General features: G+C 36.5%; 1 protein-coding gene across 1 annotated transcript in view; it reads left to right on the top strand.

Annotated features, from left to right (window-relative positions):
* Nucleotides 1-11,097, top strand: part of PIAS2 (protein inhibitor of activated STAT 2) — a 54,460-nt gene extending 43,363 nt beyond the window's left edge. The window contains 2 exon segments of the mRNA XM_025038716.1: nt 4,356-4,393; nt 7,027-11,097. Of these exon segments, the coding sequence (XP_024894484.1) occupies nt 4,356-4,393; nt 7,027-7,209 (221 nt within the window). The 3' untranslated portion in view covers nt 7,210-11,097.
* Nucleotides 11,098-22,896: the final 11,799 nt, after the last annotated feature.

The following is a 22,896-nucleotide window of genomic DNA, read 5'->3' on the forward strand; positions in this document are numbered from 1 at the left end:
CTCATACTTTGCTTGGGAGCTCACAACTTCAGAATATACTGGTATACTGTAAGGTCAGTGTTGCCTACTAGCTTTATCCTTTGGATTTTTTTCCCTGTAAAAATAGCATCTACCAGCTGTTACTCTCGAGTGCTGCTTAACACTTGGAGATACCTCTTAAATGTATATTAACTCAACATTTAAAAATTATGGGCTACTGAATTACCTTAATACAAAGACTTATGCAACCAAGGCCATATTATAAATTTAACCCCGCCCCCCCACCCCCAGCAACTCTCTTCTTCCCTCAATAGCCATTGTTTCTGCAGACATTTTTTTTTGTCTATCAAATTTGAACCATTTAGAACCAGTGCCTCTTATATTCATGACTTCCCTTTTCTTTGAAGGTGCTTTTAGTGGAATACAATTCCCTCCTCCTCTTATTAAATTTTCTTCTCTAAATTTCTGATGTTAATTTTGACCTATGATCTCTTCTTTGTATTCCTCTTACGGTCTTTAATAACAACATATAGTCTTTTGGGCAAAATTTGTGTTGTGGAAACAGTTGATAGTTGTATTATCTGGCCCAATGTAATTTTGCCACTTGAAATTTGTTCAGTTCAAATAAAATAAAATAATGGAAAAGAATAGACTAAATATAGTACCCGTCAAAAAATTTTTAGGTACCTTTTGCTTCCTAAATATGTTTATTCCATATGTGCTTTGGGAATTGGTATTTTTAAAAATTGTAAACCCAGCTATCACAATTATAAAGTATTTGTTGTATACAAAGCTTGATGCTAAGGTACAGGTGAGGTTTCATGGTGCATAGGAAGAAAGAAACTTGGAGATTCTTAATTCCTAACTGCCATTTTTGCTCTAACCTTGGCTAGTTTTAAATGACGTGTGTCCATATGTCATCTTAGCATATGTTATAAACAAGCATTCCAGAAGGATTTGTTTCCTAAGGACTTTGAATTAAAAATTAATCCTGAGAAAAGATGATAAACGTTCTATTTACTAAAGTGACTCTGGCCATTTAGTAGTAGAATAGGCACCATTTACAAATCACCTGCACTATTTTCAAATTATGTGATTCTGGATGAATTTTTAATGTTGGGGAATTTATACTTTTCAAAATTTGGGCATAACTTGAGAGTACTTACTTTATAGAGAGTGCATATTTGAGAAAAATGCAGTAAAACGATAACTGTATTTTGTAAAATACATTTTAAGCTGGTATAAAAGAGCTAAAACTAATATCTAGGGTTACTATTTAGCCAACATAAACCAATATGGTGATACTGGTTATTAAAACGTTGAAATGCTTTCTACCAGTTGATAAACTGAATAGAATAGGATCTATTGTACTTGAGAAGAATTTAGTTTATCATCATCTATGAATTATGTAGCAGTTACCACATCTAAATAGCTTAGTTTTTACTTTGGTTTTATTGTTAATGTGCTCTTTTGTAATTAGTGGTTACTTTGGTTTTATTTTTGTGCATAATTTTTATGTAATTAGTTATACTGTACAGTTTTGATATTAATTTAATAATTTATAATAAAATATTAAATAGAACACCAAGAATGGAGAGATGACAAAGTTTTAATACATTTCTTAACATTCTTTTTAAACATCATAAACATGAATCTTCTGAATCTGCAGGGGAACAAAGAAGAAATGATATTAATAATGAACTGCAGCTTGGAACATCTTCTGATACTGTGCAACAGTGAATTCAAAATAAAACAAATAATTTGTATTTATGGAATGGAAAACAGCTTGATTATTTCAAGAAAAAATATGACTGCCTTATTATTGCTAGTGCCATATTGTCAGGTGCGAATGGTGCTCAAAAGTTGTATCATTAAAATTTGAAAGTGCTAAACATTTACATATTTAAGCATGTAGCAATCATGTTTTGTTAAAGCTCATGGCTCAAGTAGGAAAATGTACTGTTATTAATAAGACATGTAGAGTCAGTTTCACATAAAGGAGCATTTAAAATCTAAAACTACAGTTTTATTAGTGTTAATAAAAAAATTTTTAGAATGTACCATCAGCATTTTTAACCCTACTTGCTTTTTAGTTAAAAATAATCGAGTATTTTTAACCATGAAACACATAGAAGGGCATAAATATGTATCAATATTAACTGTTGTTGAGTTGAAACTTATGGTGAAATAAAACAGCATTTTGCTAAACTTATAAAACAGGAAAGTAACATGAATCACTATTGATGAAACTTCATCTATTTCATATGAGTTTTAATAGGCACTTAAAATGTAAAATGCAAGACTAATAATTTTTTTTCGAAGGAATAACATCTGAAATACTAGTGTTAGTGTCTAAGAAAAAATGGTTTCAATGAGAAATATTTACATTAGAACATTATTGGATTTTGTATAGACAGCATCTTTGTATGCTGAGGAGACAGTCTAGAATTTAAACCAAATTATAGAAAAATGTCTAGGTATTTTACTATGCATTGTTTAAGTTATCCCTGGATGAGATGTCAAAAGATACATAGATCAAGTAAATCTCTTAAATCAATAGACTGCATATGTGTGTGTGTGTGTGTGTGTGCGCGCGTGCGCGCGTGCGTGTGTGTGTAGGCACACATGAAGTAATCAGAGAATTACAGTACACCTAAAGAAAAGTTTGTTATTCAAGTGGACTGAGTGATTCAACAAGCATTAAAAGTAACTGAAGATATAAAATTAAACTATTTAAAACAGAAGCTATTATAAAAAGAAAAATGTTATACCGTTTGAAACAAAATAAAATTAATAAAAGTAAGCCATTTAAATGACATGTCAATAAAGTATTTTTGTGACTTAGTCAATAATAGAGATGTCGAATATATAAAACTCTCAGAAGGTATTAAAAGGGTTAGACAAAGTTTGAATTTGTGTTCAACAGAAGCAGAGAGAGGATTTACTGAACAATATCGTTAATGTGAAGAGAAACTCCACTAATTGAGATAATCATCTACTGATTATTTAATGGAGAAGTTGTTGGAAAAGTTTGTTGTGATTCCCTTTGTCTAGTGTTGGCTCAGACCCCACTGTATCATATAGCTAGTGTGACAGGCATACGAAATGAAAAAATCATATCCACAATATTTTTTAAATGCTTTTGAAATGGAACAGTTTCTTTCAAATGATTGGTGCTACAGCTATCACCTGATAAGCATTTTTGTACTTTATTTAGAGATTATAAAGGAATAAATATACTTAAAATTTTTGAGTTATAAATTATTCTGGTTATTAAATATTTTAAATATTCACACTAATATTCTCTATTTTGAGTAACAGTCTAGTGTCCAACTTTCACTCTGTATGATTGTTATTTAAGGTGATGTTGAATGCCAGCAAATAAAAATTTACATAATTGAATAGAAATTGGCCTGTCTTAGTGACCTATGGTGTGTGTGTGTGTGTGTGTGTGTGTGTGTTGAATGCCAGCAAATAAAAATTTACATAATTGAATAGAAATTGGCCTGTCTTAGTGACCTATGGTGTGTGTGTGTGTGTGTGTGTGTGTGTGTGTGTGTGTGTGTGTGTGTGTTATATTTTAAAATTTAGTCAAACGGAATTCTAGGGGAACTGACTTTGAAGTTTATTTCTAAACTTCTCAGACCTGAGTTTTGTTTTTTTTTTAATTTATTGTTATAACTTTAATACTTCAAAATGGTATTACTGGGCAATCTTTTCCACATTCCTGTTTTTAAAGCTTAGTTGGGGAATCTTAGATCTTTGATTTAGAAAACCCTATTGGCTTATAACCGGTAAGCCTTGATAAGATTTAGTTTGCTAGCGAGCATAAATTACCACCTGCTTCTTTTGTGCAGAGCATGGAACTGTATACTACTCTTGATGTGCGAACAGGGGAACAGAGAGCACTCCATGAAATAGACATCTGCTTAAGAAGTGGTATTTTAGATGAAGCTCAATGTGGTGTATTTCTAAAAAATAAATGTGAAGTATCTTAAGAGCCTAAGTATGTTTTTTTTAATGGTCCGTATCCAGATCATTATCTCATTGTTTTTATTGCTTCTCATTCTGTTAAGTGATGAGGCGAGGAAATGTTCGCTCTGACTAGTCCTACCTACTTCTCTGGAAACTTTTGGACTCCTACCTTTAAAGTCTCTGGGAAGTGATTTTTCCAGATGTTTTGTCAGAGAATATGTTCATTTTGGGGTTTTATGCACATTAAATATCACTGCTTCTGGTATAGAACTTTCCTATTGAAGAATGGTAAGCACTTACCCCAATTGTTTTATGACTTATGATAAATACGGAATGATTTGGGGAGATAATTCTTGTCTCCAAAATATGAGACAACTATTAACAAAGCATTTTTGTTTTAGGTTTGGATTTTCTTTCCCTTATTCCAGTTGATCCCCAGGTATGTATCCTGAATTTAAGCAACTAATTTGTATTTGATTGTTACTTATGTCATACTAACTAAAAATGACCAGTTGCATAAAATCAGGACAGTCAACTCTGATTTAAATTGATGGAAAGGAAGCACTGTATAAATTTTTCACAATTTTATTTGGACAAATAAAGCTGCTGTTTTTCGATTTATGATATTTTGGCTTTAAATACCTGCATTTTTAATTATATTTTATTTAGTTTAATAATCACTTGGCATATCTTACAAGTATTTGATCAAAATTAGGGGAAGCAGTGCTAGGTGACTGGAAGTTAAAACTACAAAGAATTGTAAAACAGTTGTTTTATACATAGAAAATAGCCGAAGCTGATTAAACTGACTTGAATCATTATCTTGATTCTTTTATTGTTTTTAAAGGCAATCAGATTTAGACTTTGGGGAAGCCCCAATCTAAAGTTGCTATAAACCAATTATTCCTGTTTTCTCTGTCAGAGATAAACTCTAGTATCCCAGTATCCCAACATGAAGACCTTGTAGTGAACATAGATTCCACTGACAGGCTTTTAGCAAAGGCAGAGCAGAGGAGGGAAAGGCTTGGGAAAAGCCAAAGAAAAAAGTGAAACAGAGACTTTGAGAGAAGTGTTAGGGAGGGACAGAGGAAGAACATGAGCCTCCCCTCTAGGCAGCTCAGAATCTGCCAACTACAGGTCTTGTATCGCCCTCCCCTTTGAATTCTCTGTATCTAATCACACAACACTGGAAATTTGGGCCCAAGATAATGTGCACAGAATGAGGAATTTTTTTCTCACTCTTGAGTTGACTTTGTTACATCAGTAAATTCTATGTATAGCAAAGTATCTATATAAATTTTTTTAGGAAATGGATTCTTCAGGCTTAAAGTAGTACTGATGCGTGAACCATTCTTTTTAAAAAATGATCTTGGAACCTAAAGGGTTCTGATTTCATAGTGCTATTTGGCATGCTGTTTGTCAGGCTGACATTGATAAGCCAATAGAAAGGTGAGGTTGTGCCTTCAGTTTCCCTTAGCCTCTTTAGATTTATTCTAATTTACCTCCATATCTTTGTTATTCTTGGGCAGATATGTACATACAAGATACAGAGAGGTAAAATGGCTGCAACCTGAGTATTATAAAAATTCAAGGCATAAAGCCAGTTGATAGAACAATAGCATCTAGCCTTTGTTTTATATATGAAATGGAGTACCTATTTACTACTACTTGCAGTCAAAAACTGCCTGAGAGGTAGTAGAAATAAAATGTAAGTTTCTGGGCTCTTTTCCGAATTCTTTCCCTGTTTAGTGGAAAGTTAGAAATTGATTGGCTTTGAAAGAAGTTTAATACCTGAGAGTTCAACTTCCTTTAGTGCTCTTTAGAAGCTCTTTAAGAATCATTCCTTCTCCCCCTTAACCAGTGTCTTTTGAATCTCTTTTGCATTTTATTGACGAACCAAGGCAATTATCTATCTTAAACATTAAATTACTTATTTTGAAAGGCAGCCTGAATTTTAGTTGTTTTTCCCCTGACCAGCAGCTTAATGTGGGGCTGTCTTCTTGAAGATCATGTGGTCTAAACAACCTCAGTTTTCAATGTCTATTCTGTAACTTAGTATTTCTAATGATAGCTGACTATAGAATTGATCAGATATCCTTTCTGATCTTTTCATACTATCAATCTAAAGACAAACTTAGGACATCTCTTGTAGTATATACTGGACCTTGCTTATTTTACTAAAGTCAGTGCAGTTGGTTTCTCACGTAAAATACTCTGTGGTGATGTAAAATAAAGCTTTTAGCTTTTGTCTCTCTCTACTCCTCTTGGTCAATATTAGAGTATTAAACTCAGGTTTGAATTTGTTTAGGAATCAGCAACCAAGATGGTAAGGAAACGAAATATGAACTCTTGGAGAGAGGTGTCAAGCAAGCATCACAAGGAAGATTAGATTAGACTAGATCGCCTTTAAATTTATTCTGAAATTTTGTGATTACATGAGATAATTCTCTGTTTTAAGCATCCCATGGTACTTAGCTACCATGTAGTCCATTTTAGAATGAATGATGTTCTTGTAATTACACAGGTATTGTTACATGTATGTACAAAGGAGTCGAAAGCCACTATTTAGGTGATCAGTCTTAACATTATTCCTAAAAGGTCTGATTGATACTAAATTTTGAAGGAATTATTGAATTTCGCATTAGCATTTTTGCTAAATACCATTAGAAATAAGCATTAACTAGCCATTTGCAGTGTGATTTATACCTGGTGTAAATACATCTAGTGAGCAAATTCTTTTTGAGGTTAATTATGAGTCATAATTGCGGGGCCAATATTTACTATTAAATAACTTTAGTTATTATTGGCATTTTTGTAATTGTACTTATATATATTTGATCAAACAAATTCTACAAGTTTTGAGAGAATCAAGAATATGCTGGATTCACTAAATAATGTAAAATAGTTTAATTCATGCCACCTTCCATCCAAAGACATGAAGTTTTGAGAAAATATTAAATCCCCCTGGGATTTAAATTTGTGGCTCTCACTTGTGCATATCTAACAATTTCTAGTCTCTTTATTTAAAATCAATGTAGCCTCTTCCTCATCGGCATCATTGTTTGTTTCAAGCAGTACTGTCCTCCTATGTTTTTGGATAGTCTCACCTCACCCTTAACAGCAAGCAGTACGTCTGTCACCACCACCAGCCCCCATGAAAGCAGTACTCATGTTAGTTCATCCAGCAGCAGGAGTGAGACAGGGGTCATAACCAGCAGTGGAAGTAACATTCCTGACATCATCTCATTGGACTAAAAGGAGGACTCACTCGATTCTAGGAATCATTCATCAAAACTTCTCTTTCTTGGATCTCTGGTCCGTGGAAACTGTTTCTTTCTTTTCTTCTTCTTTTTTTTTTTTTTTTTTGGTAACAATTACTTGATATTTATTGAAACGTCAGATGGATTCTTTTGCTTTCTGAGAGATGAACACAGATGACTGCAGCAAGAACCAAATGACACACAGGATTTTTCTTATTCATGCTGTACTGTGAGCATCAGCTGTATTCAGCCATTCAGCCATAACTCTTATCTTCTTGGGAGATGGATTTCAATTTCATACGTGACTGGATGGATTCTACAAATCAGTTAAAAATTTTGTTTTTGTTGTAATAAACAGCAATAAAATTATGTAAATGTTCAAGAAAACTTTTTTCTAATTAGAAAAGATGTAATCAATGATTCTAAAATGACAGCAACTTTTTAACCCGATGTGAAGGAAAAATATATGGAAAGAAGTTACGTTTGCCGAATGAGTCCTTTCCGCAGAGATTTGTTCTATTTCGTTGAAGTAATGAAGCCTTGATAAGTGGCCAAAGCTTGGGTCCCACTTTTCTTCTGCAGTTCACTTTTCTTCCTGATTCTATCAAAGAAAACTGGCCTTTGTGTTAATGCATTTTTCCCTGGTTGTCATTTATACTTTGATATTGTTTGCTACTGAATCCAGAGTGAAGTTTTAGGATTTGGCTGCTCTTTATTTTAGTATGTTGAAGAACATTATGCAGATTCTGCCCTGACATAATGTGTGTTATTTTTGGTAATTGAGCATTTTCAATCTAGGGATGTCTATAAATTTGGGGCTTGTCTTCTCAAGAAAGTCTATGCAGCCATTGAAATGTTTTTGGAGTAAGATGTGGCTGGGATGTTCATTAGGATTTTGTTTATACTTTCCAGAAATATTGAGAGTTTGGAGGCAGTAGAAGAACGATTTAAGGGTGGTAGGAATAACAAAGTTTAATTTCTCCTAAGAACTTCTTTTGCTCATTTACTTTATAGATAATATTAAAATCTTTGTTGAAACTTTTCAGATTTTAATAACACTGACAAAATATGTTTTAGATCTCCAATCATGTTTCTCGCCAGTGTAATCTGTCTCATAGCAATGATTTTCAAACTAAAAAATCAAGTAGCAAAGGATAGGGATGGCATCAGATTTCCTCTTCCTTTTCTTAAAAGGAAATCTTTCCTGAAACCACAAATACAAAACAATTAGAAATGTTTGAATATAAGCAAGGAAGGGTTGAGAGGATGGGCCCGAACCTCATTTTGAAAACCACTGTCTTATAGTATGTGTTTGATTTTAAATCCCTCAGGAAGCTGAGTTTTACCCTTAGAGAAATATTTTCATCCAAAATTCATATTCTCTTTTGCTTCATTTAGCTTCCTAAATAATTTTTTAGTTCTCAAGTAGTCAGTACTTGCCCAAAGTTTATCTTTCTCTCCCTAAGCTGTATCTACTTTAAAGATAAACCACCACCACCACCACCACCCCCACCCCCGCTTTTTTAATGACTAATCTGATTCTCAAGCCGAAGTGCCCAAATGGAGAGTACCAGTTTCAGTTAGAATAGGGACACATTTCTTCAGGTTTGGTGCATTTCTATGGAGCTGACTTGTCACTGCTTGGTTTTGGCACCTCAAGTTTTCATGGCCTCTGTGCACCTTTTATACTGATTTAATTTCATGTGATTTCCTGTAATCACCCCTTCTTTAGCTACATCATCCCCTTAATGTATTACCCCCTTTTGGAGAGTGGCTTACTATTAAAAATGTGGAAAACAAACTTCTTGCAGTAGTTGCACCATAGTTGCCAGTTCTGTCTTGTCATTAGGTTTTCAATCCATGTTACAGTCCTTTGGTCCAGATACAGAATTTCTTCATAGTAAGATTTAAAGTTGCTGCTTTAAATACAGATGCAATTTCTGTTAACTCTGTAATCAGAAAAAGTAACCTGATTTGTGTGGTATAATTTGTTAATAAAGAAATGATGTATATTTGTTATCATTTTGTTACCCTTTAGATTCTCAGAGACTCCTCTTCCCCAATTTAACCAACAGAGTTTTATAAGGTAAATGAAAATATTAATAGATTAGTTTATTTACTTGGTTGTTGTAACCAGTACCTCTGTGCTTTTATAGTTGTGATTTGTTTCCTTTTCAATATTTTATGTGAACAGTTTTAGTGTTCATTTTTGGTGCTTTACACTGAAATTACATATAAGTTTCTAATTTATCTCATACAGGCGACTTAACATTTTAAAAAATGCACTTTTAAGTTTATCTTAAAATTGGGGCTTTTGTGTATATACTTTTGAAGGTGAGTATGTTTCTTTATGCCTTTGGCCTTATGACAACAGCATGGTTATGAAGCCATTATCCTTTTTTTTAGTACGGTCACTAAATATTTTTACCAAGATTGAGTTGTTAGTTGATTTTGCTAGCCCAGATTTTTTCTTAACCAAGCCAAGTACAATGCAGTTTCAGAGGAAGTTGTCTTAGTTGTTACTTAGACATCAGCAAACCAGTGATTATGTGGAGCATGTTGTTTAAGGAATGGAACTGCAGTTACTAGTCTCTTACAAACAGCCAACCTGTATTTTTATCTCGATTCACATACAAATGTTAAGGGCTTTTCTTGCTTTGGTAACTCCTGACAGTGTAATTGGTGCCGAATATAGCTTCACACCTAAGTTCTACTTACATTCACTAACTTTCTGACCCTTGGGTGAGCCACTTTAGGATTATACTTCGATTTCTGCCAGAAGGTATAAGTACTTGGTATCTGTTCTAGGATAATTATAAAGGCCAAATGAAACTAGAGGTAAATTTAGGTTATGTGGCATTTATCTAATAGTGTGTTTCAGGAAAGCTAGAAGAAAATGCCGTGATTAGCGATCATGAGAATGAATAAACTGATCCATAACTCTTAGTGGAAAACAAGTTTCCCTAGGGTAGAATCTTGAGGAATTTGAAGAAAGCTAAGATGTTGGATTTTAGATGAAGTTTTCAAGAGAGACTTTTCTGACTTTGAGATTCAGACCTTTCAGATATTCTGCCTTCAGACCAATCCTGGACACTTGTCATTTAGTGACCAAGTTGTCTGTTTTTCTTCTGCCAAAAAAGTCCGTATTAGTTACGTTTTGTCTTTTTAAATAAAGTTGATTTTTACAAAGCATTAATTTAATTCTCAGGTATGCTGTTCATTTCTCTCTAGCCCCCAGTTGGTAAAAAGCACTTAACTTGTTTTTATCTTTCATTAAACTTTTAGTTTTTCTAATTTGTGTCATTTAAACTTGGATTTGATGTTGTATTTAGTGCCCCTGAATCTGTGTGGTGTGGAAGCTCGAAGTTGTCATTTAAATCAGTGATCAGTGATTCAACTTGATTCACCATCTTTTTGCTAGAGTTCTACATAAATATGGTGAAACTTGTGGAAAAGACTTTAAGAATTTCTCTGCCTTTTAAAGAGTCTGATGCTACTGTCAAATTACTGGTTTGTAAGCTCCTTTTTGTAATTGCTAGGAATCACACCAATTCCTAGCAGAAACAAATAAAAACTATATAAAAATGCTCATTCTTCTTTAATGCTTCCCTGATTCAATAATGTTTTTGTTTCTGTTTATGTCAGTGGTACATTCTCATTATGGAAAATTTAGACAACACAGAAAAGTATAAAGAAAAATAATAATTGCCTATAATTCTATTACCCAGGGGAAAAAAAGCACTTTAATAACTTTGCATATTTCTCGCCAGTCTGTTGTGATGTTTTTACGTAGTTTTGTTTATTTTCAGTATAATTTGTATCTTGGTCTTTTTCTCAACCTGCAGACATTATTCCATGTCATTAAAAGCTATGTCAACCTTAATTAATTGCATGGTATTCCTTTGTATGGATGTACCATGATTCATATCACCTTTCCCCATTGGACATTTCAGATTGCATCTCATAATGTTAGAATAGAATGTCTTTGTGCATAAATTATTTCCTTAGGAAAAATTCCTAGAGATGAATTTCTGGGTCAGGTTCTTCATTCATGTCACCTTCTCAAGTGTATATACTAATTTATACTCTAACCACGTGATAAAAGAGCAGTCTGATTATATTTTCCATGAACATGCACAATTTATCTCTATGCAGGCGTCTGCACTAAGACCCTCTGCCCTTCTGATCCTGGTGAGCTGGGATGATTTGGAGGTAATTGGCAGAGATTTTCCTGAGCTGTCTCAGTTTCAAATATGTCTGACATGGTCCAGAAATACCTAACACCTATGTATGGCTATCCAAGTGATTTTTCACATAGTTTTACATGCACTGTGAAGTAGCCCATTGCCAGACTACAATTTCCATTCTTAGAAAATCTTGACACACACAAAAAAGCCATTTGTGCCTAGGGCCAGCCCTTAGTAGCCAGTTTTTTTCCCCCTCTTCTTATAGGCTCCCTTTTGGTCCTGAGCTCCCCAAAGCCAGTTGAATCTCCTGAGCCAGAGGCAGTCCAACACAAACTGGAAATGTGGTAAGGCTAAAACAGCAACAAGAGCTGGGCCAAGCTTTTGCTTTTCACTTTGTATTTTGTTTCCAATCAGATCTTGTTATTCTAAAGGCACCTGTGGGGGAAGACAAACATTGTTATTTTCAGGTGTTTAAGGTGTATTTTCTTGATTGGCATACCACATTATATCTCAAACTGCTTTTTATTTTTGAGTGCCTTTTAAAGCTTCCTTTAAGTGCTCAAAGCTTAACTCTTAAATGAAGAAAAGTATTGTTATGTTGTAAAGTAGAATGTGCTGCTTATTTTGGCCTTCAAACTATTCAGACATATTCAGTATGTTTCCTAAGTGCATGTGGGATACAGTAGTATAAACGATCTGGTCCCAGACCTCAAAGGGCTTATCAAGTTGTCAAAAATCAAGAATTCTTACCTACAAACAGACATCATGCTAAGAACTTTACAAAAAAAGTCTCGTTCTTTATAACATCTCTTCAAGGGAAGGTGATATTCTCCCCTTTTCCAAATGCAGAAACAGCTTTAGGTAAGTTTCACAGTGGACTTGAGAGTCTAAATTAGGCCTGACCCAAACGCCCTCTAAGCTGAAGCGGCATTAATTAGGTTAGCTATTTAGGAGACCAATATGGGCATCTAGACATAAAATTATGAGAACCAATTTCAACAATGGCCACAGGAATAAGAGGAGTGGGTACCGGGGCCATTTCAAAGGAATACTCCAGATTCAGTGTGTGGATGGATGTGGGAGTAAGGACTGAGTCTACTTCTCAACCCTGAGTAACCAAGATAATAGTGCTATTAAGAGAGACAGGAGGCAGAATGGACATTAGTCTTTTAGAGGAGACAATGGTTACTCGGTAGGCACGAGATTTCAGAAAGGAAGCATCCATGAAACACCTTTGTTTTTCTGCAGTCTTTTAAGAAGTGCAAACTTCTTTGTCCATTTTCTTCTTCACTTGTCATCATCCTGTGTATATTCGTGCCATTCCCAGTTGCCGACCCACCTACTCTCCCTAAACCGTGCTCGGCTGTCACTTGAAGTGCCCCCATACCCTGCAGCTCTCACCAGTGTGATCTGTGTTCACATTCTACATATTTCAGGACGTGATAATTGCTCTCATTCCTCTGTCGTAATTTCTAAATTTCTCCCAAGACTTCTGACAAAAACCTGCCCCTTTGCAGCCTATGCCAAGATGCTAATACTATCAGCTACTCTTACCAATTAATCTCCTAATCAGTCTCTGACTTGCTGAAGGCTTGCTTCACTTCCTAACTCACAGTGTTATTGCCATCTCTAATTCTGTTACTCTCAATAACTTTAATGTTCTTTTGGATGCTCCATCTAACAGATTAGCCTGAAAGGTTTTTGGTTCCCTCACTTCTAACATTTCCTTTCCCTGAAACTCCCTACCGCTCTTTTACCCCTTCCGTTTACTCATCTTGTCCAACTTAGACTGCTCCTTCATCATCACAGCCTTGAACATATCCTCGGACCCCTCCCTTGGAGGTACCTGTCAGTCCTTTGACTTGGCATTGCATGGTTCTTTTGCCCATTCTCATCAGTTACTACAAATGTTTACCTGTACTTTGCAAACCACACTCAGTGGTTGACCTTGCTTTCTAATTCAGTCAGAAGATCTTGAACTTCAGCATTTCTCTCCACCTGTGCCCACCTTCATTCTTTATTTTCATCTCAGGATGAGGTGGTCCTGAACACCAAGTCAGCCACATAGGTCTTTGACTCTCTTTCCTGTCATCTCCATGACCTAATTCCATCAGACTTTCCCTCTTTCCTCCATGTCTTTCACCTCTCTACTTCTTTTGGCTTACAAAAGTCTCAGCCATCAAGTATTTGAGATTCTGTTATGTGCCAGGCATTGTATCAGGCACTTGGAACACAAGATGGGTAGGTGCCTACCTTCACTAGGTTATCCTGTATAATATGCAGATGAGTGAAACATTAAAATGCAACAGTGCAAGGTGAAGTAGAGGGTGCTACAGTAACACATAGATGAGGCAACTAACTGATGTCATGGAGTAGCATACAAGAAGGAACAGAAGAATTGATTATAAGTTTGTCAAGTAAAGAGAGGGCTGAATGTATTCACGATGGCTGAATTTGCTCAGGAATAAGTATGTGAGAAATCATGAAGGGCCTTGTAAAGGAGTAAGGAGACATCGAAGAGTTCTCATTGACAGCATTTGTTGAATCTGGCATGATTATCTCCATTTCACAAATGTGGAAACAGGTTCCGAGGGTATGACTTGCCTAAGGTCATGCAACTAGTAAGTGGGGAGCCAGGCTTCAAACCCAGCGTGTAACCACAAATGAGGCCTTTCTTGATCATTCTATCTATAAAGTAGATGTTTCCTATCGTTATCACATTGCTCTATTTATGTCCTACCTACATGGCACTTATCATAACCTGTGTGTTTAATATATTGGTCCACTATGTACTGTCTGTTTCCCCTACTAGATTGTAAGCTCCATGAGGGCAGGAGTGAGCTTTTATTTCACTTGATTCCTGGAGCCTAACATGGTGTGGTGTGTAGTAGGTGCTCAATAAATATTTGTGAATGAAAAAATGATGGGTAACTGTATTTGACTTATGCTGACTGTGGAAATCATTTAATACCTGAGTAAGAGGTATTCAGCAAGAAAGGAAAACGAGGAGGTGCGTACATGTTTGGGACGGATAATAGAGGTGAAAGGTTCTGGGAAGTTGAGAGGAAGTCAGTGCACTGAACCTTCTAGACTTTAAGAACTTACAGGGGCAAGAGCTGGGAATGGAGGATTGGTAGAGCGGTGTACACAGTGGGCATAATGTGTGAGTAGGTATTAAACATGAAAGCTTAAGCGACCCATTGTAGGCTCAGCCTACTGAATATATAAGGCTGGGAAAGTTCTGCATGTAACCTACTCGATATACAGAGGAATACCTCATCCAGGACAGGTACATCACACGTAGCTACACAACACAGTTGTAAAGGGTAAACTTCTAATTTGTCACCCTCAGTCACTCAAAGCTAACAACTTGACCTATCATTGTCAGACTCAGTACTTTGGAACTAGAACAAGAATCAGTTAACCCGCTGTCTCTGGAATTCATGCCCACATGCCATGATGAGCTACAGGCTCATCCTGCAACTTGTGATTGGTACTGAGACCATGAAAGTTCAAGAGTTTAGAGAAGTCGGTGAGTAAGAAAAGAGACCTAGAAAGGAACACCAGGAGATTGAGAAGGAGCAGCTGAGATAGGCAGTGTGATATCAGAGATCAGGGTGGTGTCACAGAGGGCGAAAGAACAGGATTTCAGGAAGCATGATCAGTGGAGCTAGAAACTTGCTATAATGTGAAAGTATCTATTTACAAAAAATTTCAAAAACAATATTTGATTATATCTATACCTGATTGAATCTAAGACACCTTTAAACAAAAACTGACCCATTGCATTCAATCCCATTTGTTGTGAGATGTAGTCCTTTAAAATCTGGGGGAAGAGTGAATATGCATCTTAAAACTTAAGAATTTTGATAATTAAGATCCTCCTTCAGCTTTCCTAACCAGGCCACAATTTAATCAAAGAATAATTGCAGTGGAACGATAAGGGTTGTACCCAGGTCGCAGTGGGGTGAGGACTGCAAAGTAATGAAGTGGGCAACTCAAAAACTGCCTGTGATAGAGGGCGAGGTTGTAGCGATAGAACTGTGTATGGTTGGGGGAATATTTTTAAATGGGAGAACCTCGAGTCTAGTGGGATGGAATCAGGAGGAGGGGTGGGAGGGGTTGGTCAAGGTCATTGGTTCCTGAGCGGGAGGAGGAAGTTGGGATCTATATCAGGCAGATGAGGGATGGTAAGGATATAGGCATGTGTGCCATTTGGATGGCGAGAGTTTTCATCTAATGGTTTTGCTTTCACATCTTTGAGAATCAAATGAGGTGGCCAGTTTTAGAAGGGAGGGGGTGAGGATGGTGGTACAGACAGCAGAATTATTTGAAACAGCGATCTTGCAGAATAAGAACGAGAGTGGACTAGAACAGCAGTGAGATGGACACCATAGACTTCACAGCAGTATCCATTTATGTGAGGGTCTTTTCTTCAGTGTTCATTGGTAAAGCCTTTTATCCAGGCTGAGTATTAAGTAGGTGCAACAGAAGAATGACGGGAGTAACTAACATCTTCGGAATGCTGCCAGAAATTACTCTCAAAGTAAAAAACGCACATGATCATCAAGTTCCACTGACTTGACTTTTGCTAACTTGAACATCTGCTTTTGACTCAGTTCCTTCCCATTCCTTGGTTTTTGTAACGACACGATCATTTTTCTGTCTCTAGGAGCTCCTTTCCTCTTATTTCTCTCCGGAAATGTAAACGTAGGTGTAACCTGGCTTGGGTGGCTGCCTTTCTTCAGGCACTTCACCCACATTCCTTGGTACACCCAGCCATTCCTCTAAAGTGTAAATCCCAGGAAGGCTAGGACTTTCTGTTCTTAACCGTACTACCACAAATGTCTAGAACAGTTTCTACTTTTCAACCTATGTTGTATTTCTCTTTTTTTTTTTTTTACTTTTTTTTTTTTTTTTACACCTATAGCACTTAGTCTTTCTAGGTGGTCTCCCATCCAAGTACTAACCAGTCCCAACCCTGCTTAGCTTCCGAGATCAGATGGGATTCGGCATGTTCAGGGTAGCATGGCCGTAGTAACTATGTTGTATTTAAAGTGAGTTTCTTGTCGACAGCCTGTAGTTTATGTTTTGGTAGCACCTTTACTGAAGTGTAGTTTACAGACTGTTTTAGTTTGCTAGGGTTGCTGTAAGAAAGTTCCACTAACTAGCGACTTAAACAACAGACATGTTTTCTCACGGTCTGGAGGCTACAAGTCTGAAATCGAGGTATCAGTAGAGTTAGTTCCCCTTCAGGGCTCTGGGGGGTGGGTCTGCCCCAGGCCTCTCTCTCTGGCTAATAGATGGCCATCTTCACCCCGTGTCTCCTCACATTGTTTTCTATGTGTGTCTGTTTAAATTTCCCCTTTTTGTGAGGACAGTGGTCACAGCGGATGGAGGCCCACCTTAATGACCTCATGTTACCCTGATGACCTCTGCAAAGACCCTGTCTCCGAATACGGCCACATTCTGAGGTACTCGGGGTTAGGACTTCGATATATCTTTTTGTGTGTGGGACACAATTCAACCTATTACACATGTACAATTCGCTCATTCAATATGTGCAATTCATTGGTTTTTAGTATAGTTACGCAGTTGTGCAGCCATCACTACAATCAATTTTAGAACATTATCTGCACCCCCAAAGGAAACCCCGTATCCATTAGCAATCACCCACCACCAACTTCCCCATCTGTCACACCCCAGCAGTGGGCAACTGTGAATCTACTTTCTGTTTATATATTTACCCATTCTACACATTTCATATAAACTCACGTGGCCTGTTGTGACTGGCCACATTAATGTTTTCAAGGTTCACCTACATTGTAACATACAGTCTTCCCTTGTACGCGGGGAAAATTCCAAGGCCCTTAGTGGATGTCTGAAACCCTCAATAGTACTGAACCCTATACTGTTTTCTCTACACCTACATACCTATGATAAAGCTTATTTATAAATTAGGCACAAAAGAGTAACAATAACAATGGAACAACTATAACATATGTGAATGGCTTTGGGGCCATTAGTAAGCAAAATAAAGGTTACCTGGACACAAGCACTGCAATACCATGGTAGTCAATTGGGTCCCCGAGATGGCTACTATGTGACTAACAGGCGGTAGTGTACACAGGCAGATACAGTGCACAGAGGGATGGTTCACATCCCAGGCGGGATGGAACAGGACGTGTGAGACTTCATCACAACTCAGAATGGTGTGAAATTTAAAACTTATGAACTGTTTATTTCTGGAAATTTCCATTTAATATTTTCAGTCCACGGTTGACGGTGGGTAACAAACTAGAAAACTAAACTGTGGATAGGGACTACCGTATATCAATACTTCATCCCTTTTTATGGCCAATTAATATTCTGTTGTGTGGATATATGACACTGTTTATCCATCCACCAGTTGATAGTCTTCTGGGTTGTTTCCACCTTTTGACTTAAGAATAATACTGCTATAAACATTTGTGTATGTGTTCGTATAGGCATATGCTTTCATTCTGGGGAGGTTTCTATTGTATTTTTCAGTCCTAAAATTTCCATCTTGTCATTCTTCCTATCTCTTTGCTGAGACTGTTTTCTTCAACTGTTTCCGCATGTTCGTAATCGCTTATTGAAACATTTTTTATGATGGCTGCTTTAAAATCCCTGCCAGATCTGATTCTAATATATGTGTCATCTCATTGGGATCTGTTGATTTTTTCTTTTATTGAATCTTGGACATTTGGGATATTAGGAGACTTGAATTTATTTAAATCTGTTTTATCAGGCTTCCTCTGGCTTTGTACTGGTTGGAGAAGGGGAGTACCTGACTACTGCTAGATGTGGGTGGAAGTCCAGGTTCCACCTAATAGAAATCTCTGAAGAATGCTGGAACCATTTTTAAGAAGCCCATCAGTTAAAGAGTTAGTGGTTAATCTCAAATAGGTTATGTAAAATGATTCTGTTAATCTGTGTTGTTCGTATAGCATTTCTTCAGGGGAAGAGGACAAAAAGTCTAGTAAAAGTTCTGGCCACTGAACTTGGCAATGCAGAAGGCACTGGGGAGCCCGACAAAGGCATTTTCAGCAGATTGGTGAGGATGAAGGCCTGGCTGGAGGGATTCATGAGACTAGAGGAGAGACGGTGAAGACCGATTACGGAAAACTTTTAGAAGAGTGTGATGATTTTTAATGCTAAAGCCTAAGGCGCATTCATGGAGTGGGTGCTGAGTGAGGGAGGAAAGGCAAGATTATGAAAGGAGAGGATGTCAAGGAACTGAGAGGCCAGGATTGGAAGGGCCATCCATGAAGATATTGAGGTCCCTAAGAGTTATAACAGGAGTGTGCCATTGTAGAGAGATGGTGAGCCAGGAGCTTACTTCAGGGAAGGAGGGGAGTGACCCGCAGGTTTATAGATGACTGCAGTGAGTGGGGTGTAATCCGACACTAGGAGCTGGAGGTTTTCAGGGAGATAGGAGGGAGAATCATCGAATGCAGCCATTGGTCCAGTGGTGGAAGGAGTGGGAGAGGAAAAAATCCACTTGAGACGGTTGCAGGGGTCCTCAGAGGAGAAGCCACTTTTCTGTTAGATCAAGACATGGAAGGGAAATTTCAGAGAACTGGATGATAACATAGGAGAATTTGCTGACATGAATGGACCCTGCATTGCAGAGGGCACAGTGGAAGGGTTTGGAGGGTTGAGAAATAATGGGAAATGTTAAATTAGGGAATGTTCAGATCCTAATGGCATGAGAGTCTGGGTGAGTGTAGGGTTCTCTGGCTTCTGTAATGACATATTAACAAACACAAGGGCATGATGGCATTCTTCCTGATATTGTCTTGCATAGTTTTTTTTTTGGTAGCAGCTTCATTGAGATATAATTCACATACCATATAGTTCACTTATTTAATGTGTACAATCCAGTGGTTCCTAGCATATTCACAGAGTTGTGTAACCATCACCACAATCAATTTTAGAACATTATCCTCACCCCAAAAAGAAACTCCATACCTGTTCTCAATCACCAACCTTCGTTTCTCCCATCTATCACACCGCTGGTGTATAAGCAACCACTAATCTACTGTCTGTCTATATATTTGCCTAGATATAGGATATGTAGCCTTTCATGACTGGCTTATTTTAGTTAGCCTAATGTTTTTAAGGTTCAATGATATTGTAGCATATATCAATACTCCATTCCTTTTTATGACCAAATAATATTCCATTGTATGCATATCTCACACTTTGTTTATCCATCCACCATGGATAAACATCTAGACTTTTTCCATTTTTTGGCTATTATGAATAATACTGCTATGAACATTTGTGTACAAGTATAATTTTTATTATCTTCTTTTGTGTACTTTGGGTTTAATTTCTCCTCTTTTCTAGTTTCCTAAAGTAAAATCTTAGATTGTTGATGTTAGATATTCTTTTCTCGTGTGTGCAGTCAACGGTAAGTTTTCCTCTAAGCATTGCTTTTTGCTACATCCCACAAATTTCAATAAGTTGTATTTTCATTTTCATTTAGTTAAAAATATTTAAAATTTTCTCTTGAAACCTCTTTGACCCATGTTATTTAGAAGTATGGTGTTTAATCTCCAAGTATTTGGAGGTATTTTTTTTGTTTTGTTTTTTGTTTTTTGTTTGCTATCTTTCTGTTACTGATTTCCAGTTTAAGTCTGTTGTGGTCTGAGAGCATACTTTGTATGTTTTCTGTCCTTTTAAACTTAATCTATGTTTTATGGACCAGAATGTGGCCTACGTTGATTAATGTTCTGTGTAAGCTTCAGAAGAATGTGTGTTCTGTTGCTGGATTAAGTATGCTGTAGCTGTCAATTGGATCTGGTTGATGGTGCTGTACAGCTCCATTGTGTCCTATGATTTTGTGCCTGCTGGATGTGTCCATTACTGAGTGGTGTTGAAATCTTCAGCTGTATTGTGGATGTATCTAGTTCTGAACCTCGAAGTTCTATCAGGTTTTGCCTCAAATATTTTGACTTACTATTGTTAAGGGCGAACACATGAAGGATTATATGTGTTCTTGGAAAATTGATCCCTTTATCGTGTAATGCCCCTCTTTATCCCTGATAATTTTCCTTGCTTTGTCTGAAATTAATATGGCTTGGTCCGCTTTGTCTGAAATTAATATGATGATTCCACCTTTCTCTGATTAGTGTTAGCACAGTGCATCTTTTCCATTCCTTTTCATTTTCTGTGCCTGTATATTTAAAGTGGGTTTTTTTTTATAGACATATGGTTTGGTCCTGTTTTATTTGATCCACTCTGACAAGTTGATGTCTTTTAATTGGTACATTTACACCATTGATATTTAAAGTGATTATTGCTATAGGTGGGTTAATGTGTGCCATATTTCCTCCTGTTTCCTATTTGTTGCCAATGACCTTTTTCTTTACTCTTATTCTGCTTTCTCTAGTTTTAATGGAGCATTTTATATTATTTCATATTTTCTTCTCAACATATCAATTATACTTTTGTTTTTTCTTCCTCCAGTGGTTGCCCTTGAGTTTGCAATATATATTTACAACTAATCGAAGTCCTTTTTCAAATAACTCTATACCACTGCATCTTATAATAGACTAGTCCCAACTCTTCTCTTCAGCTCTTATGATACTTCTTTTATTTAATTTATCTATAAGTGTAATCATCGAATATTTTGTTACTGTTATTTTGAACAAATTGTTCAAATAGGAAAAATAAAATATTTTATTTTACCTTTACGTATTTCTTCTCTAATGCTCTTTCTTAATTTATGCAGGTCTGAGTTCCTGACTTACATCATTTTCCGTTTTTTCCAAAGAATTTCTTTGAACATTTCTTGCTAGGCAGGTCAGTTGTCAAGTAATTCCCTTTATTGTGTATGTCTGAGAAAGTCTTTATTCTTTGCTTTCGAAGGATAATTTTGCTAAATACAAAATTCTAGGTTAGTGGAGTTTTTTAAACAATATTTTAAATATTTCGCTCTACTCTTCTATTGCTTGCATAGAAGTCCAATGTAATTCTTATTCTGGCTCCTCTATAGGTAAGATTTTTTTCCTTGGGCTTTTTCCAAGATTTTCTCTTTGTCTTTGATTTTCTAAATTTGAATATGATATGCCTAGATGTGGATATTTTTAGTATTTATCCTGTTTGGTGTTCTCAGAGCTTCTCGAATCTGTGGTTTGATGATTGTCATTAATTTAGGGAAATTCTGTGTGATTATTGTTTCCAACATTTCTTTTGTTCCTTCCTCTTCACCCTTTGTATTCCCATTGCATGCATGTTAAACATTTTGTAACTGCCCAACAGTTCTTGAACATTCTGGGTTTGTTTTTTTTTTTGTTTTGTTTTGTTTTCCCCATTCTTTTTTGTCTTGCATTTCAGTTTTAGAGGTTTTTATCGACATTTCTTTAGATTCACTGATTCTTTCCTCAACCATGCCTACCTAGTCTATTGATGAGCCCATGAAAGGCACTGTTAATTTTTTGACAGTGTTATTTATTTCTAGCCTTTCTTTCTGATTCTTTCTTAGAGTTTGTATCTGTCCGCTTATATTACTCGTGTTCTTGCATGTTTTCCTTTTTTTTTTTTTTCATTAGAGTCCTTACCTTATTAATCACAGTTGTTTTAAATCCCAGTCTGGTTCTGATGCTTACTCTGTCTCTTCAAACTATGTTTGTTTGTTTGTGTGTGTGTTTGTGTGTGTGTTTGTTTTTAGTACACCTTGTAATTTTTCGTTGAAAGCCAGACATGATATATTGGGTGAAAGGAACACCAGCATTGGTTTCTTTGAAGGTTTTTGCTCTTGAGCTTCTATTGAGGTTAGTTGTGATTCTCTGTGTCTGCCTCTCCATCTCTCCAGTATTTGGGGCAGCAGTTTGCACTGTGATATTAGTTCTCTGCTGGATCTAAAAAGAGTTGTTGGTTTTCAGTTTGTTTAGGTTTTTCTTATTGTTAGGGTGGGAATGACAGCTTCCAAATTCCTTTCATGCTGGACTGGACTCTCTTCAACTTTTGGCGTCCTCCTGTATTCTTACTCTTTGTCCTGTAATCTCTTGAGGAAGAAAGGTGGGTCAATCACAGGGCTCATCTGGTTTGTTTTCCTATTTCTCTGGGATCACTTTCCTTCACTGCCAAATACCCAGAGTTTTGAGGACCATTATTTCATATATTTTGGTCATTCATTATTTCAGGTAGAGGAGTAAATCTAATTCCTGTTATTCCACCTTAGCCTGAAGTAGAAGTAGCAGCTTTTATTTTCAATAAGAATATTTAATGCCACTTTGCCTCCCAAACACTATTTATAGCTTTATTTCTTGGACATGTCTAATACTTTAAGTAAATAAGATAAGAGGTAAAGCAAGCACCACTTTCTCTCCCCAGTGGAGCTGTATCTGGGCCAAATTTGGCAACATTTATTTTTGGTTGTCCCAGCTTCCCTCCTCTCAACTCTTGTCCTCACTGGGTACCTCCTCTTGCCCAGGATATGAGAGCCCACAAGCCTTTTCTCT

Source organism: Pteropus alecto, unplaced genomic scaffold (assembly GCF_000325575.1).
Source record: "Pteropus alecto unplaced genomic scaffold, ASM32557v1 scaffold146, whole genome shotgun sequence".
NCBI classification, from domain to species: Eukaryota; Metazoa; Chordata; class Mammalia; order Chiroptera; family Pteropodidae; genus Pteropus; species Pteropus alecto.